This window comes from Zingiber officinale, chromosome 3B (assembly GCF_018446385.1).
Source record: "Zingiber officinale cultivar Zhangliang chromosome 3B, Zo_v1.1, whole genome shotgun sequence".
NCBI lineage: Eukaryota > Viridiplantae > Streptophyta > Magnoliopsida > Zingiberales > Zingiberaceae > Zingiber > Zingiber officinale.
Genome location: NC_055991.1, coordinates 7,152,712 through 7,170,181, shown reverse-complemented (window position 1 = coordinate 7,170,181; position 17,470 = coordinate 7,152,712). Strand labels below are relative to the sequence as shown.

The 17,470-nt window shown below is 36.8% G+C and overlaps 2 protein-coding genes across 3 annotated transcripts; both read left to right on the top strand.

The window, feature by feature from the left end:
* Nucleotides 1–198: 198 nt before the first annotated feature.
* On the top strand, nucleotides 199–3,475 carry LOC122055735 (probable arabinosyltransferase ARAD1). 2 transcript variants are annotated; one of them, XM_042617314.1, is made up of 5 exons: nucleotides 199–785; nucleotides 2,161–2,457; nucleotides 2,583–2,678; nucleotides 2,772–2,855; nucleotides 2,959–3,064. In XM_042617314.1, exons 1-5 carry the CDS (start codon nucleotides 315–317, stop codon nucleotides 3,034–3,036), a joined length of 1,026 nt encoding a protein of 341 aa, XP_042473248.1. In that variant the 5' UTR covers nucleotides 199–314; the 3' UTR covers nucleotides 3,037–3,064. The 2 variants fall into 2 exon arrangements, with proteins under 2 accessions (XP_042473248.1, XP_042473247.1); XM_042617313.1 differs by having other exon boundaries at nucleotides 2,772–3,475.
* Nucleotides 3,476–11,614: 8,139 nt separating this feature from the next.
* On the top strand, nucleotides 11,615–17,448 carry LOC122055733. Its single transcript, XM_042617311.1, has 8 exons — nucleotides 11,615–11,833; nucleotides 12,123–12,208; nucleotides 13,298–13,365; nucleotides 14,111–14,183; nucleotides 14,823–14,959; nucleotides 15,036–15,140; nucleotides 16,259–16,358; nucleotides 17,068–17,448. Exons 2-8 carry the CDS (start codon nucleotides 12,125–12,127, stop codon nucleotides 17,242–17,244), a joined length of 744 nt encoding a protein of 247 aa, XP_042473245.1. The 5' UTR covers nucleotides 11,615–11,833; nucleotides 12,123–12,124; the 3' UTR covers nucleotides 17,245–17,448.
* Nucleotides 17,449–17,470: the final 22 nt, after the last annotated feature.

Below are 17,470 nucleotides of genomic sequence, written 5' to 3'. Positions count from 1 at the left end.
TAATAATTCTGATCCACAATGCGTTACTGGTCAACTTTCAAACACCAATTTGTATTTCAGCATTTATTAATATATCTTATATTTATAAAATGATAATTTGAAAAGTTTGAGGGATTATTTGAAAGGGGCAAAATAACTGGGGGCAAATGAAATGTTCCATCCGATTTATTGAAATATGGGAAGTTGCGTGTGTATTAAGTTGATAAGGAAAAAGATCTTGAACTCGAGTAAGCAGCAGCCCACGTGAGGTCCCCAGATCCCTTCCACCGCAGAAGTTCAGAACCACCGCGGTGGAGAGCGAGAGGAGATTTGCCATGGCGGAGAAGAAGCTTCTCGCCTCCATCGCCTTCGTCGTCGTCGTCCTATTCTCATTCTCCGTCCTCTTCTCCAGCGATCTCCGATCCCCCTTATCCTCCTTCGCCTCGTCCTTCTCTTCCCCCCGCTGCGCCGGCGGCTGGGAACGGACTCCGCCGCTCAATGTCTACATGTACGACCTCCCGCCTCGATTCCACATCGAGATGCTCGGGGGTGGAGCCGGAGATAGGGGCGGAGGGTTCCCGCGGTGGCCGCGCACGTCGGGGCTCAAGAGGCAGCACAGCGTGGAGTACTGGATGATGGCGTCGCTTGTGCCCGGCGGGAGCGCGGGCGGGCGCGCCGAGGCGGTTAGGGTTTCTGATGGGGAGGCTGCGGATGTGTTCTTTGTGCCCTTCTTCTCGTCGCTTAGTTTCAACACTCATGGGCATAATATGACCGATCCGGACACGGAAATTGATCGACAACTACAGGTAAAAATCCCGGGATACTTTCTCTGAAACTCTTCCTCCGTTGGATCCTCAATCCCACCCCACCTTCTTCAATGTTGCTTGAATCCTAAGAAAAATTTTCACGTTACTTCAAAAAAGTAGGAGACTTGACACTCAAGGAATATGCGTAAAGCTTGAAATTTTAAGAGTGTTGGATCCCTTCAAAGAGTAGACTCTTGGATTACAATTGGGCTAGAGGACATTTTAAGTCTTTCATCGGGCATTGTGAAATTTCATTAATTGACATAGAGTTTGTTGAATTTATTAGATCTTATCTCTCTAAAAGATATCTTTTTTTTTTACCTTGGGAACAACTTGAGAATCCTCTTCAACTTGACTTTTTCCTTCTAGATATAAATTATAACAATTAAAAAAATCATTTCAGTAAAAAAAAATTGGAGCAATAAGTTAAGAAATATTATAATAATTTTGACTAATGTTTAAAGCATCAACATCATTCTTTTAGCAATATATATATATATATATATAATGTTCTTCTACTTATTTACTGTAATTAAAGCATCACAACTAGATAATTAATTGAATTAGAATTTTAGAGAAATAAGCTTCAATGGTTAATGAAGATTTATGTTTCATGTCCTTAAGTTTCTATAACATTGGCACAACACAATACTTATTGATACGATCAACATAGACAATATAGGAGGCATTAGTATTGAGTTCTGGTAATTTACTGAAACATTGCGCTTAGTTTGTGTTGTCCAACACTGCATGAGATCTCAAATCATTGCGCTTAGTTTTGCTATTGAGTTTTGTTCAATTTTCTAGGAATACCTAGGAGATAGTTTAACTTATGCAAATTTGCCTTTTGAATAACCACATCGATATGTTACATAAACTGAAAGCCTATAGCAAAGTGGTTACTTTTGATTTATGGAACTTTCAGTGATCTTGTTGTTGTGCATCTAAATATCAATTAAGTAGTCAGCAGCCTTGCGTAGTAAAATAGATAATAGAAAATTCTGATAAGTTAGCTTCTGATTAATGAATTTTAACTTGCTAGTTTCACAAGGTTTTATTTGCCAGTTTTGCTGTGCTTTCTACAAATTGTCCATAAATTCAATGACTTACCTAAAAGCTTAATGTAGGAGTAGAAGTCATTTCTTATAGATTGCATGTTTCCTACACTTTAAGACCCACTTGAAGCTATCTATTCATTTCATTTCATTTCTCTTGTATATTATTTTTCTTTGTTTTCTCGTATCATAGAATGTTTGAGTAATCAGAAATTATTATTCAATAACAGTTCCCTATCTTGCTTGAAATTCTATTACTATTATGGCAATATTCTTTTGATAGAATTTCTTGTGACCATTTTGAAGTTTCTTGATTGTAGATTGACCTCCTAGATATTTTAAAGAAATCCAAATACTGGGAACGCTCAGGGGGTCGTGACCATGTAATTCCTATGCATCATCCAAATGCTTTCAGATTTTTGCGGGATCAGGTCAATGCATCCATTCTGGTAGTTGCAGATTTTGGACGATATCCCAGGAATTTATCTTCCCTTAGCAAAGATGTCGTTGCACCTTATGTGCATGTTGTGGATTCTTTTCTCGATGATGATCTTCCTGATCCATTTGAATCTCGTCCTACTCTTCTTTTCTTTCGAGGAAGAACTGTTAGGAAAGATGTATGTAAGTTCTATGATCCTTAATATATGTTTGTTAAGTTTTGGTCTGCCATGTTTCTGGTTTATGGTCTTGCCATTTTTTTATTCCTTTATTTTTGTTAAAATAATGGCATTGTAATTGACAGGAAGGAATTGTTCGGTCCAAATTGAAAAAGATTCTCAAAGGCTATGACGATGTGCACTATGAAAATAGCATGGCCTCTGGAGAAGGAATAAAAGCAGTGAGATACTGACTCCATAATCTCTTTAGTTGTGCTTTTTGTCTGTCAATTTCTCCCTAACCAATTGTATTTGACTTGCTCCTGGTGCACCAGTCCTCTAAAGGCATGCGGTCATCCAAATTTTGCCTGCACCCTGCTGGCGATACTCCCTCTTCATGCCGTTTGTTCGATGCCATTGTAAGTCACTGCGTCCCTGTAATCGTCAGTGATCGGATTGAGCTCCCATTCGAGGATGAGATTGATTACAGTGAATTCTCTCTTTTCTTCTCTGTGGAAGAAGCCCTTCGGCCTGGTTACATGGTCAATCAACTCCGCAACATCCAGAAGGATAAATGGATGGATATGTGGAAAAAGTTGAAGAGCATCACCCGCCACTATGAGTTCCAGTACCCCACAAAAAGCGAAGATGCTGTGAACATGATATGGCGGCAGGTGCGTTATAAACTTCCTGCGGCCAACCTCGCGGTGCATCGGAGCAGGAGGTTGAAGATCCCTGATTGGTGGAATCAAAGAAGACGATAGCGACAGTTTTTTCCCTTTTGCTCATCTTTCAGTTGGCCAAGCTATGGATTTGGTATATGTTCATATGGGTCTCAACCACTCCCCTTGGCGGCGAGAGCAGGATGTGAATTGCAAGTGAGAAATCCATGATGTGAAGTCGTTATTGATGAAAGATCTTATTGCAAGTATTTAAAACTATGTTCATGACGGTTACAATTATTTCTTTTCCTCATGTAAGAATGAAACAGATTAGCTGCTGTGTTCATTTTATATCAATAACATAATTTTATGATGGAGTTCTTGTTGCTGTATAAACATTTTTTTAAAAAAAAAATTGCAAAATGGTACTTGTGTCTGATAATTAAAATGGTCCATTATTTTTCATTTTCAATTTTTGTATTTTTATTTCTCGATATGTTTTAGTAATTTTCCTTATTGGGATGTTTTGACCCACAAGTTTTGATCTCAAATTACGAAGGGTTTTTATTGTTAACAAATACATTGGTGTCTAATTAATTGCATTTTGTTCATGTGGATTGAAGGAAGTCTAATTGATTGTTTTAATTTTTTTTTGTCCCGGGTTAAGCTTAAGTTTACTCATTTATCTTATGACCGATGATAAATTTTCATGGTGTGTTTTGTTTAAGATTATCATGCATAAATTTGATTATGCGATTATTAAGTAATCACATAACTTTGGTATAAATTTTCATGGTGTGTTTTGTTTAAGATTATCATGCATAAATTTGATTATGCGATTATTAAGTAATCACGTAACTTTGGTTCATGAAGAATGAAATATAATTTAATGTTAGTTGGTTCAATTTAAGTAATGTAATAAAAAAAATTATTTGAGGTTTTAGTGTATAATTTAGTATAATATTTTACCATATTACTCTTGATTCAATTCTAAATATGATGATATTGTATAGTTATCCAAATTAAATATAGAAAAAAAACAACATGATGATATTGTATGCTCCTCCTCTTTATTACAACTTTCTTATTCTTTTTATATCACAACACATCAATTCATCTATTTTGGCTTTTCTACATATCGATACAGCCACATTAATCCACCTATATCTCATTGATTCTTTGAAAAAAATCATAACTATATCTATCCATCTTTGAATCTCATCAATTTTTCAGGTGAAATAAGACATGCTACATAACGAGTTATGATTAATAACCTAATTTTTACTTTATTTTCTAATTAAAAATTTTATAGAATAAATCATACTAGTATTGAATAATGTTATTCAATTACTTGACCGTAAATATTTATTTTATATAATTTATGTATATTTGTACATTATATTATAAATTTAACGTATAGCCATATTATTGAATCCAAAATTCATAGTCAAAATACATAATATAAATTATTATATAATTAAGTTAAGAAATCCTAAACTCTAAATAAAAAGAGGAAAAGATCAAATTATCTTAAAAATTATAAACAAATAAATATATATATAATCTCATATTCCCCCTCAAACACACGATGCAACAGCTAGAAGCATTGAGAGTTTGTCAGATAAGAATCGAACACATGAAGTGAAATGTACCTTAGTAAACATATCAGCAATTTGTAGATTTGAAGGAACAAAAGATAATATGATAATGTCAATCTGAAGATGATGACGAGTAATGTGACAATCAATTTCAATATGTTTCGTCCGCTCATGAAAAACTGAATTGCGCATAATTTGAATAGCAATTTGATTATTACAATATAACGGAGTAGGTTGATGAAGAGAGATACTCATATCCGCAAGCAACTAACGCAATCAAACTATCTCACAAGTAGTTGAGGTCATGACACGATACTAAGCTTCTGTGGAAGATTTAGAAATAGCATCTTGTTTATTACTCTTCCAAGAAATGAGAGAATCACCAAGAAAAATGCAAAAGTCAGTAGTAGATTTACGATCTGTACGATCATCAACCCAATTAGCATTAGAGTATATATGTAGCTCCAGAGATGAAACAGAAGGAAATAAAAGACTTTAAAATTGAGTGCTCCGAAGATACCTAAGAATACGAAGAACAACAACCCAATGAACTGTAGTTATGAACAACATACGTAATATCTGGACAAGTCATGGTAAGATAAACCAAGCTTCTAACAATAGTTCTGTACAAACTAGGATCTGCTAAAGGTAAGCCATCAGATGAAGAATATCGAGCATTAGTCTTAATAAGAGTATCAACTGTTCTATTAAGACGAGTACGCTCAAATAGATCAGATATATACTTTGACTGAAATAAAAGATAACCTTTTGAGAAATAAGCGACCTTAATGCCCAGAAAGTAGCGTAGTAAATCCAAGTCTTTCATAGCAAAATAACGAACCAACTCAGACTTCAGGAAAGCAATTCCATCAGAATCATTACCAGTAGTAATCATGTCATCAATATATAATGATAAAAGAATACGACCTGCACTCCTACATCTGACAAACAATGTTAAATCATGATTACTATGATGAAAACCAAGCGAAGTAACCACTATAGAAAATTCTCAAACCAAGCACGAGGTGCTTGTTTGAGACCATAAAGCACTTTACGAAGCCTGCAAACTTCACCATGTTAGTGTGAAATACTAGGAAGAGGTGTCATATAAATTTATTCATGAAGAACACCATTTAGAAATGCATTCTTGACATCCATTTGAGATATTCTCCATTGACAAACAGAAGCAATAGTAATCAGAATACGAACAATCGTCATTTTTACAACGAGAACAAATATTTTCTCATAATCCATATCATATTCCTGAGAATAACATTTAGCAACAAGTTGAGTTTTGTATCGTTCGATAGATCTTATCACGCCCCAGGTAGTCCCTGCCCGAATAAAATTTCGGCAGCATCTCCCCTGTACGGGTGACAATCTAAAACTTTATACATTGCCCTCAGGGCCACATATACCTCGACCAATACGGCCGGAACAATAACAATAATAAAAATGCAACAACCAAGCATCCATGCAGTTTAATAGTAAACAAACAAAAGCAGTGATAAGAAAACTAAAAAAAATAACCCTACTCAACTACACCCATAAAGCTCAAAACATGACGAAACAAAATTCACTCACCTCTTCTGCCATCCAGGCAGGCATGTAGTAAAACAAATCCACATAAACTCATCGACAATAAAACCATACAATATCCAAGAGACAAAACAAGTACAAGTCTATAAAATGCAATAAGCAATAAAACCAAAAGACCCAAATGAAAATCCTTGCGATCTGCAGGGGACTAGCGACAGGAACTCTCCGAACAGCCTCAACCTGAAATGTAATAATAACCACGAGGTGAGTCAACTCCTCAGCAGGTAATAACTGATATGCATAATAAAGAAAATAACAACTAACACTAATCATGCGTACAGTCTCATGATATAAGAATGATAAATGCAACTGAAATAAACAGGAGAAAACTGTCATAACCAGGACCTGGGTATAAGTATAACAAGATCATCAGACCGAGAGTGTCATAAATCCTGTATGCATGTCAATCATATGCATCTATCCAAATACAGCAAACACAAACAATAAATGCATCAATGCATATGATGTCAATGACATGTCCTGGTCACCCCTGACTCCAGTCAGCCATCTCACACACGATGGTGAGACCGAGTGGGTAGGGCTGTGACAACCGTGCACTCTAACATCACTGCTCCTGATAAGTGACCGAGTGGACGGGATGCTGTCGGAGTACACCTATCCTCCTACCCCAAATCATAAGTGGGGGAGCTCAATGCTCTCATCTCCCTGAGCTAGTTCAGAAGAGAGATCCTTGTCGACTACCACGCTGCGTCCACTACCCATGAGCAGACCAACGGAGCCAAACAGAGCAAACTGTCTGCCGGCTACCACGCTGCGTCTCTAAATCAGCGGAGCCTAACAGAGCAGAATTGTCTGTCGGCTACCGCGTTGAGTTACCGGACCAACGGAGCCTAACAACAGAACTGCCACACACTTGTCTGACATACCACTAACCCATGAGTGGTGGTGGGATCTATGTAACTGGCGATGTGCTCAACAATAATGGAGGCGACTATCGCACAGCATGCAATCATGCGAGATGATGCATGACACTAAGCATAAAGAAAATATTCTGAACCTATCCATATATATAATGTGTACCCTAGAACAAATTGACCTAATCAATGGTCTAGGTACACAGGCCAGATAAGGTATCAAAACCTAGGTCCTGAACATAATAAAAACATGGTTGTGTCACTACCCCTATAAGCATGTATAATCAGGTAGGTACTAACATTAAGTACATAATAAGTAAACAAAACAAGCATGTAACAAATCGGGTAGTGGCCAACCGAAACAAATAAGAAACATAATCATTGCTATTTGTTAAAAAAACTACTATGCATATCAAATGACATAAAGTCAAAGTACCCACCTCCAATAGAAAGGTCAAACCGATCCAAATCCGACGTCGAGATGCTCGTCTCGCGTTAAGGTCCTGTGTCACCAATATACATACATTTTTATTTAGGTACAACTCAAATGCATAGCTAAATAAAATCTTTAATGCTAAATTAGGGTAAAACCCTAATCAATCTAACCATCTAGTAATCCAATTTATCCCTAATTCAATACATGTACCTAGGTTAATGTTACTTATTAACCTATCTATCAATCATCGACAACATGATCAAAACCCTATACCTTACCTCAATTCACAACTGCTATTGATCCACACCTAGGGATAGTGTCGCCGAAAGAAGTAGCCGCTACCGGAGACCAGGACTCTACAACCAGAGACCACCATCCTCAATTAGCATAACCATTCCACCCAACACAGTGCTGCTCACGGCAGGACACGAAACAAAGTACAAAATCAAAAACCAAACCCTAAACCCTCACCTTCAATCCCACTGTCAGATTACTGCCGCTCGTTGTCGTCTTCTCGAGTTTCCGGTTTCCGACGATCTAGGGCACCGTGTCAACAAGGGCGGCGGCGCACAGTGTAGAGGACAAGAAGAGGGGGTGACAGAGGAGAAGGTTAGGGCACGGCTCTGGATTTGGGGGGGGGGATGCTGTTCGGCGTTGGAGGAATTGGTGCGGGCAGTGGAAGGGATTCGGCTAGGGCACGCGAGTTCGGCGGCACTGGGTCGGCACTACTCCGTGCGACATCGGCTGTGGTGACGACAGCAGTGCTAGGGCTCGGATGTCGGCGGATCGGGGGTCGACGTCGCGTCAACTAGATGAGAGGAATCCGGGCTCTCGTCGCCGGCGGCAGAGGGGTGAGGGCGTGCGCGTGAGGTCGGGCGGCCTGGCTTCGGGGCGGAGGAGACAGTGAGTTCGGAAGAAGGGCTCGGTGAGGAAAGGGGAGGAGGGAGTCGGGCACGACTTAAATCGCAAGGAGAAGGAGAAGGAGAAGGGAAACCGTCTGACGTCGGTTAGGGCAAATGGGCGTCGGGCGCGCGAGAGAGAAAGAAACGGAGAAAAGAAAATGAGAAAGGAAAATAAATAAAGAAAATCAACTTTTCCTCGCTTAAATGGGTAGTCTAAATAGGCTTTCCCGGAACCTATTTTTATCCCCATAAACTCATCCATGCGAGCTCCGAAAAAATTTTGGAAAATTTCCTTATCATTATTCGCCAATTTTCGGTATTTTACAGATCTATCAGATTTAATTTTGATTTTATATACCCAACGAGCACTAATAGTGTGTTTTCCTGGTGTCAAAGGTACCAACTCCCATATATGAGTTTGATGCAAAGCAGTTAGTTTCTCAGCCATAACACTCTGCCAAAATGTATTACAAACAACTTCTCTATAGGATACAGTCTTAGAAAGACAATGAATAGATGTAACAAATGAAGCAAAAGAACAAGAATAACAAGAGTAAGCAAAATCTGGTAGTTTAGTAGACTTACAAACATGAGTGGATTGACAATGGTGGAGACGACCATCCACAATCTTAGAAGATGATTGGGTAGTGATAGAAGGAGGAGCATGTGGAGCGAATATCTCGGGAACCAAAGTACTATATTCAGTTGAGCTACAAGTTCCTTAATGTCGGTATTGAAAGGATTAATACAAAGCAGATCTGACTTTGTTATATTATGTGAACGAACTGGAATAGAAAATAATGGAATATGCTCAAGAAGTACAACATGATGAGAGACATACAATTTTTGACTAGCAGGATCAAATCATTGATATCCTTTTTTACTAACACCATAATCCAAAAATACACAAAGAGCAGACCGAGAGGCTAACTTATTACGCTTTACATGTGGACGAAGGACGAAGCAAGTATAACTAAAAACACACAAGAGGAATAGATTTGAGCATGCCTATACAATTTTTCAAAAGGTAACAAGCCTGAATTGTGTGAGATTAGAATTCTATTAATGATGTGAGCAGCAATGGGGATTGTTTCCCCCAAAAAGCACTGGGAACACTGACAGACAATAAAAATAAACGAGCTATTTCAACAAGATGTCTATGTTTCCATTCAGCCACATCATTATATTCAAGAGTATATGTACATGAGGTTTGATGAATAGTATTATCATAAGCAAATAAATGTGAAATTGATTCGAAGTGTATTCACGCACCCCCTCCAAATCACAACAAAAATACTTTATAATACTAGAATGTTTAGTTTTCACAATAGCTTTAAAGTTGTTGAAAATTGTAAGATAATCAGACTTGTGTTTCATAAGATATGCCCAAGAGTAATGAGTGCAATTATCAGTAAACGAAACATAATACCTTGACCCCACTTTTGTAGGAATAGGAAAGGGTCCCCACATATCAGAATGGATAAGTTCAAATAGAGCAGAAGAAAAAAGAAAATTTTTTAGAAAATGATAAGGCAGAAAATTTGGCCAATTTACAACCACTATAATAAGAAATATCAGAATTTTTTAAAGGTTCTAATACTCTTGTAGAAGTTAAAAACTACAAACGAGACGTTGAAACATGACCTAAACGAGAGTGTCATAAATAAAAATCAGAAGATAAATGACTAAGATGAAAAGATGATAAATCCACACTTGAAGCTACAACTTCTGGTACTTTGAGTTGATCTAAAACATAGAGTCCTTACCTATGACCTGTCCCAATCAACCTTTAAGATTACGGGTCAAGAACATAACTATTAGATGAAGAAAAAAAGATTAAGTATCCAGACTCACATAATTAACTAACAGAAATAAAATTTAAAGTAAAACTTGAAATATAATAAACATTAGTAAGAGATAAACAAGATGTAACAATTAAAGCAATACCTACTAATGACATAGGAGTACTATCAGTAGTCACAAAAGATATAGATGAATTGGGAGAAAAAAAAATAAAAGATGATAAATTAGATGACATATGATGAGAGACATCAGAGTCCAAAATTCACAAGGATGAAGATATACCTGAAATACCAGACGATGACAAACCTATATGAGAGGAAACTGACATGGTAGAAGACTGTAAATCAAGGAACTGTTGAAATTTCTCTAATATATACGGATCAAATTTCCATGAAGCATTTGTACGATCAAGTACGATAACAGAACGAATAATGCTCAGAATAACTAAACTGTAATGACACACATATGTACGATTCGTAAAAACTAGTTTCAGAATGATCCGTAGTCACACAAAGAATCCAAGGTAGAAAAGGACATCGGCGTAGAAATCAACAGCACAGGAGGTCGACACCGAAATCAACAGAAAAGAGCGTTGCTACAGAAAACAACATCACAAGTCGTTGGCCCCGAAATAGGTAGAAAAAAAACGTCGGTGCCAAAATCAGTAGCACAAGACGTCGACGCCGAAATCGACAGAAAAAGATGTCAACGCCGAAATCGACAACAATAGTAGGAGATGACAACAACAACAAGAAGCAGTAAAAATGAATGAGTTGTTTCAACAAGATACTTATGTTTCCATTCAGTCATACCATTCTGTTTAAGAGTATCTATATGTGAGATTTGATGAATAGTAATATTACATGTGCATGTGCAGACGTGTGCGTGTGTGTATGCGTGATGGTCGATTAGAGTGAAACTTTAGAGAAAAGGGATAAATACTAAGAATGAAATTCTATAAACAAACAAAATGTCTATTTATTTTAAATATTTGTTTGGGGTCATCTAAATTATTAATTTGATCCAAAAATAATTATAGAAAAGCTTTAAAATTTTCCTAACATGTTAATAAAGCTTAAATTAAAATTAAAAATTATCAAAATTTTAAATATATTTGTCTTTTTTTACTTTCTATTTATGATTTTTTGTTCCTCTATTTTACAATTTTTTATTTTTTATTTTTTATTTTTTGAATTTTCAGATTCTTAACTATTTTTTAGCTTTTAAATTATTTACATATTATTTTATAGATATTAAGCCTAACGGCGCCAAGCACGCGCCTAAGCCTAACTTCACATCATGGACCGGGCCGGGCTGGGCCGTGTGCTGTCGTTTGGACACCGCGACACAGGGAAAAATGGGATCTCAATCCGCTCGACGGTTCCACGGTGAATCCTTCTGCGGCTCTCCTCCGGCGACGATTTGGTGAGGCGGAAGCAAGGATCTAGTGTCCAGAAAGCTGCGCTACCGCAACGCTATCTCCGACGATTCTTTGGGCGGCGACGAACGGCTTTTTTCCTCTGTATGTACACCCTAACACTCCTCTAGTATTGAATCGGAGCTCGTTAGTTGATCGGTGAGGATCAATAGAAGGTATCTCCGTCGACGGATCCGAAGAGATCCTCAACTGATAGAAAAAAACGATTTCCCTCGTTTGATGCTCTATTCAAAGGGAATCACTTTGTTCGTATTTGTCTTGAAATGGTTTGAATGTGTGGTGTTATATTTCTTTCCTTATTTCAGAGCACCAGATGAACAATTGGACTTTAACTTGTTTCATGAAGTTTTGTTTCTTTATCTTTATGTGCCAGCAATGGGTCTCAGTAAGACTGAAGTCAATTTGAGAAGATTGTTGGAAGCGGCTCCGAGGCAGCAGAATAAAACAAAACTCATACATGTAAGTGTACTATGTAACCTGAGGAGCATTTCACTCTGCATCTTCTCCTGTAGTTTAGTGAATTTCATGGTTCATTATCCTGCTTAAAGGGGGACCTTGATTGATGCTTTCTTGTTTCTTCACAATTCTGGCATCAACAGTGCGTGCTGTTTGTTCCCTGTTATTCTGTAAGTTATGTGTATTTATAACAGCAAAAGAAACATACTGAATTTATTTTAACAACCACGATGATTATAATAGTGTACCAAATCAGGGAGTGTTTGGAGTTTGCTAGATACATGGTTCTTTCCTTTTGGAACATGATAGGCATCAAAAATCAGGTAGCTCTTCCATTGAACAGAAATCTACTAAACTGACCGTACCACAATTTAGATTGATCCCCACAGAAGAGACTGGCTCCCACTATGTCTTGGTACAGACTTTGGAATAGATCTGGAGTAGGGGATCTCAGTTCCTACAATAACCCTTGAGTCATGCCTTCATTACTAAGAATTCTGCATGTATTTGGCTGTAGTAGTCTTCCATGATAGCACCTTTAGCTATGATTTTGCTTTCATTAGGTAGCTGCATATGCTCTCCTTTGATGGCTCTATACTTCCACAACTATTTTTGGTTTAAAAGTCAAATATAATTAGGTTTTTTTTCTGCCCAGTAAAAAGTCAGCAACTGAGTAGCTGGTCTAATGACAGAAAAAGTTTTAGATTCAGGATTACCCCTACTTTATGCACATCTTTATATTCACATAATTATGTTCACATAGCTTGGTTAGAAGATAAAACTATCACTAAGACATTAAAGGCAAAAACCAGATACTCACGCATTCCTTGCAAGTTGATATTCTTCCACTGTTTTCTTATTCCCTAGTATTTTCCTTTGACTATTTTGAAAGTTTGTAATTCTTCGGAAACCGCCACAACTTACGCTACATGCAGTTGTTATCATATCTGAGGCTTTTCAGTTTGGTAGAAATCTATATGAACTTCATTAATTTGTTTCTGCTTCCATAAATTGATGATTAAAGAATTTTGTATTACTACGTTTTTTATTATTTTTCAATTCACAAAGTCGTCAATTTATGACATTTGACAGTATATCACAACATTAAGGGAACAATTAGAGCAATTAAGTGCCGAGACTACACCGAATGGAACGCACAGGTTTGTTGTGGTCTTTTCAATTCTTTTTTTTCATCTTGAAAATATTTGATCGAAAACAAATATTTTTTTGGGAAAATAGTGCAAGTCATCCATTATGTCTTGAGTAAAGCGGGAATGCTAGTGGGGAAATTATCATAAAAAGGAGATAAAAGGAGTTGTTTTGTTGGCAATGAGGAGAGGTTTTGTTTAAGTTTTTAGTCTCTCAACCAAGCATCATTTATGGAAAACAAAACTTGTCATACCATCTAATATTTGTCTTGCATTTTCTTGCCAAATAGTTTGGTACTCGTGCAAGTTGTGTAAGACTGAAAACCTTCATTGATCAGCAACTAATCTTACTCAGGAAGTTCAGCATGGCATGGATGATCCACGAAATTTTAAACACAAGCTAGAAGGATGAACTTGTTGAATCATTTTGTGTCAAGTGCAAACTGCTATCTTTTGTGTCAATTCCCAACTTAACCTGGATTCAGTCTTGAGGATTGTAGTTCCATAATTTATTCAAGTATAATTTGGTAAAGTTGCAACGTGGTCTTTCACAGTTGTATGTATTAATGCCAAGCCAATAGACTCAGTTATATGATTTTTTTGTGGTTCAATTCCACTAATAAAGATCTCAGTTATATGTATTAATGCCAAACCAATCAACTCTACACTACTTAATTTGCTATAAAGTAGGATGCTTTGTGGTTTTGTCATCATATTTCATCTTTGTCACTTCCGATCTACTATAATCTCCTCCCAGCATTTCAAAAGCAAAATTGAATGAATATTCAGAAAAGATTGAAGCCCTTGCTGCCAAGTTAGCTGCTCCTTTGGTAAGTGTGTTTTCTTCTCTGAATTAGAAATATGATTTAATATGGATACTATATTTGAATTAGAAGCTGTAAAAGAAAGCTTTATAGTTAACTGCAGATATATGGTACTTCTGAAAATGAGGTCATAATATACTCCCTATATTCAATGGCCTAAATAAAAATGGATTATTAGGAGTTCTGGGTGAATCCATCTTGATGATGGTATTAAATTGTATGGATTTCTATCATCGAAAGAGTGATGGATTGCGGATGTGTTCATGCCCATGCATGTAGTGCTAACGTCAGGGACATGGGTGTATTTAAGAACTCTTTCCTGCTATTACTTTATACATGCTCATATCCTACATGTAATTCTAGCTCAGTTTTAGCATAGAACTATGCCATGGTGCTACCATGAATTGGCTAAATCAGTGTTTCTCAAGGGCAGGTTTATGGAAAAAAAAATTATGTTTCCAATATCTAGCTCCCCAATTAGTGTTCTTTACCTTTTCCCTCTTGTTGAGCAAATTTTCTGATATATACCCTGTTTTTCCAAGAATTTCATAGATCCTCTGCAACTATTATTATTATTATTTTTTGGCATTCACTGTTCCATATATCCTTCCCTTAATGGATTTTAGTGATTAATGCACTGATCAGGTAGAAACTGAAGAGGTTTCTCATGTATCTGAGGAGGCTTCTTCTGGAACACATGAGGTTGCGAACCACACTAGCTCTTCTTCTGTATTGAGGAGAAGGACCACAAAAGTAATTCAGGAGTTGGACAAATCTCCTACGTAGGTGTCTGACAATCCTGTATCTGACATTTCAACTGTAATTTTTGACTTGGATGACATCTCAAATGCTTAATAGAGCACGGTTAGAAAGCAAGGAAAGCAGAGATGAAGCTAAGGAGAGGGATTCAACAGAACCAGTTAAGTTGGATGCACCAGCTATAGCTCATATTGAGAAACATAGGTATGCTTTATGCTTGTTTATAAATATATGTTATGTCATAAATGGGTTTGTTTATTGTATTATGCATATATAATGCATCAACTTGTATTTGTTTATTTGTATTTGTATTACATAGACTGGTAATGTTGTGTTCTGCTCATCCTTATTGTAGTTGCCTTACCATTTTGATCTTTTGGCCTCATTATCATTTTCATAGATTATTAAATAATCCCACCAAAATAGTATGATCTAGTCATTCTGTACCAGACATACAAAAATGCCTTGAGTCATCTGGCCCTTGATGTGCTCAAACAAGTTATGAATCATGCTTTTCATGTTCAAAAGTCTGGCTGACCTGGAATATCATTGTCAGTGCCTAGTTGAATGAAAAACACTAACAATTTTGCTACAAGGATCAATTTATATTCCATGAGTATGGTAGTTGACTGGGGAGTCACTCAGTTGCCGTGTGTAGGTTTTTGTCACTTCTCTGCCAGGAGCCTTTCCATGTGTTGTAAAGCTTACCATTTAAAGTCTCACCGTAATGAAGTAAATGAGGCACAAAAATCTTGAGCTAGGCATACATCTCTAACCATAAAATGGTACTTTATTATATATTAGTTTTTATAAGCATCTTCACTTTTTTCCCCTTTCTATTTACTGTTTGTCAAGTTCTCTTATACATATTTATAGTAATTTTTTCATCTCTCAATTCTTCCATTTTTTTGTTTGACTTCATAATAACCCATTTTGAAGTTCATGCTGATTGTCTGATTTTGCCATCCACAATCTCAGTTTCTAAATTGGTCATACATAGCTTTTGCTTGCCCTTCCCCCCCCCCTCAACTCTACTAGTATATAGTTTAGAAGTAAATAGATGTTGTTACCATTTAGTAGGTATGAAGATATGATCCCTAATTTATCTCACAGTTGATGTAGTCAAGTAAAATCAGACACACCCAAACCGATTGACATAGTTTCTGTAATGTAATGTTAATTTCTAGCCAATAAAGATGCTGGCTCATGCTACTTCTATAGTAGACTTTCCAAAGTGTCATTTTAATATCTTGCCATTGAGGGAACCATTCACCTAGTGAAAAATACTCTTGTATTTTCACTAATCTTCTTTAATAAAACAGAAAACTTCAAGAAGATCTGACCGATGAAATGGTTGGGTTAGCTCGGCAGCTCAAGGAAAGCAGTTTGTTGATGAATAAATCTTTGCAAGATACGGAGAAGGCAAGTCAATTCTTTAGTTTTCCTTCATTCTGTTCTGCCAACTTTGTTACAAAGCTCACAAATAGATCTAGTACTTAATGTAAGAATGTATTGGATATTCTATCATGGGGAGAAAATCTGAATCTTAGCTGTTTGGACAATAGACAATATTCACCTTCATCAGCGGAGGTGAAGTTGGAATGTGTATTAGGCCTTCACCATCAATGTAAAAAATTTCATAATGTTGTGAAAGAGGATTTTTAACCATACAAGTTATAAAACTAGCTCAACTTCTAAAGTGCCATGAGTTATGCCACAACTCTGGTGAAAATGCTGGGTTAAAAAGTGGATCAAAAGCTCTGCCATCAGACTGACAATTGGGTTTTATGTAAAATGCTTTTACAAGTTTAAAGGATTTAGATGAGCTTGATATTCCCGCATTATGATATAAATAGATCCACTTCACGTTTCTGTATGCTGATTGTGTTTTATCAATTAATGCCGATATATAATGCATTGTACTATAAACTGAAGTGCTAAAGTTTCGATAGGTTGATTTATTCAAAATGTTTTGATTCGAGTCATGGCTTCATTTTCGCGTGGTGTTACTCCTGAGAAATTACATTTTCGTCAGTTTCTTTGGATTTCACAAAAATTGCATTTGACCTTCATGAGTTGCTCATGTTTGTTCAACTAACAAAACCTTAAACTTTGCCTATTGTCCTCGCAGATTCTGGATTCAACAGAAAATGCTGTGGAGCATAGCTTGGCGAGCACTAGCCGTGCTAATAAACGAGCCATGGAGGTGTACTCAGAGAGTTTCAAGACTTCTTGCTTCACTTGGATTGTGATTTTCGTGATGACTTGCGTTTTCTTCATGGTTGTTCTTCTTATCCGCGTGACCTAACTAGCACTCTTTGCACATCCTTATGCACATCAGCATCCTCTCTTGCGCAAAGATCATCTCTATGTGACTTGAGCTACTTGGCCTGTCATTGATGCTCAAAGATAATTCCTAATTCTCCACTGTCATTTCTTAAATTAAATTGTAACGAAATTTTGTAGTAAGTCGTATAAACATATTGTGGGATCTTACTTTGAATCTTGCCCATTTCCCCTTTGGTGCGACATCA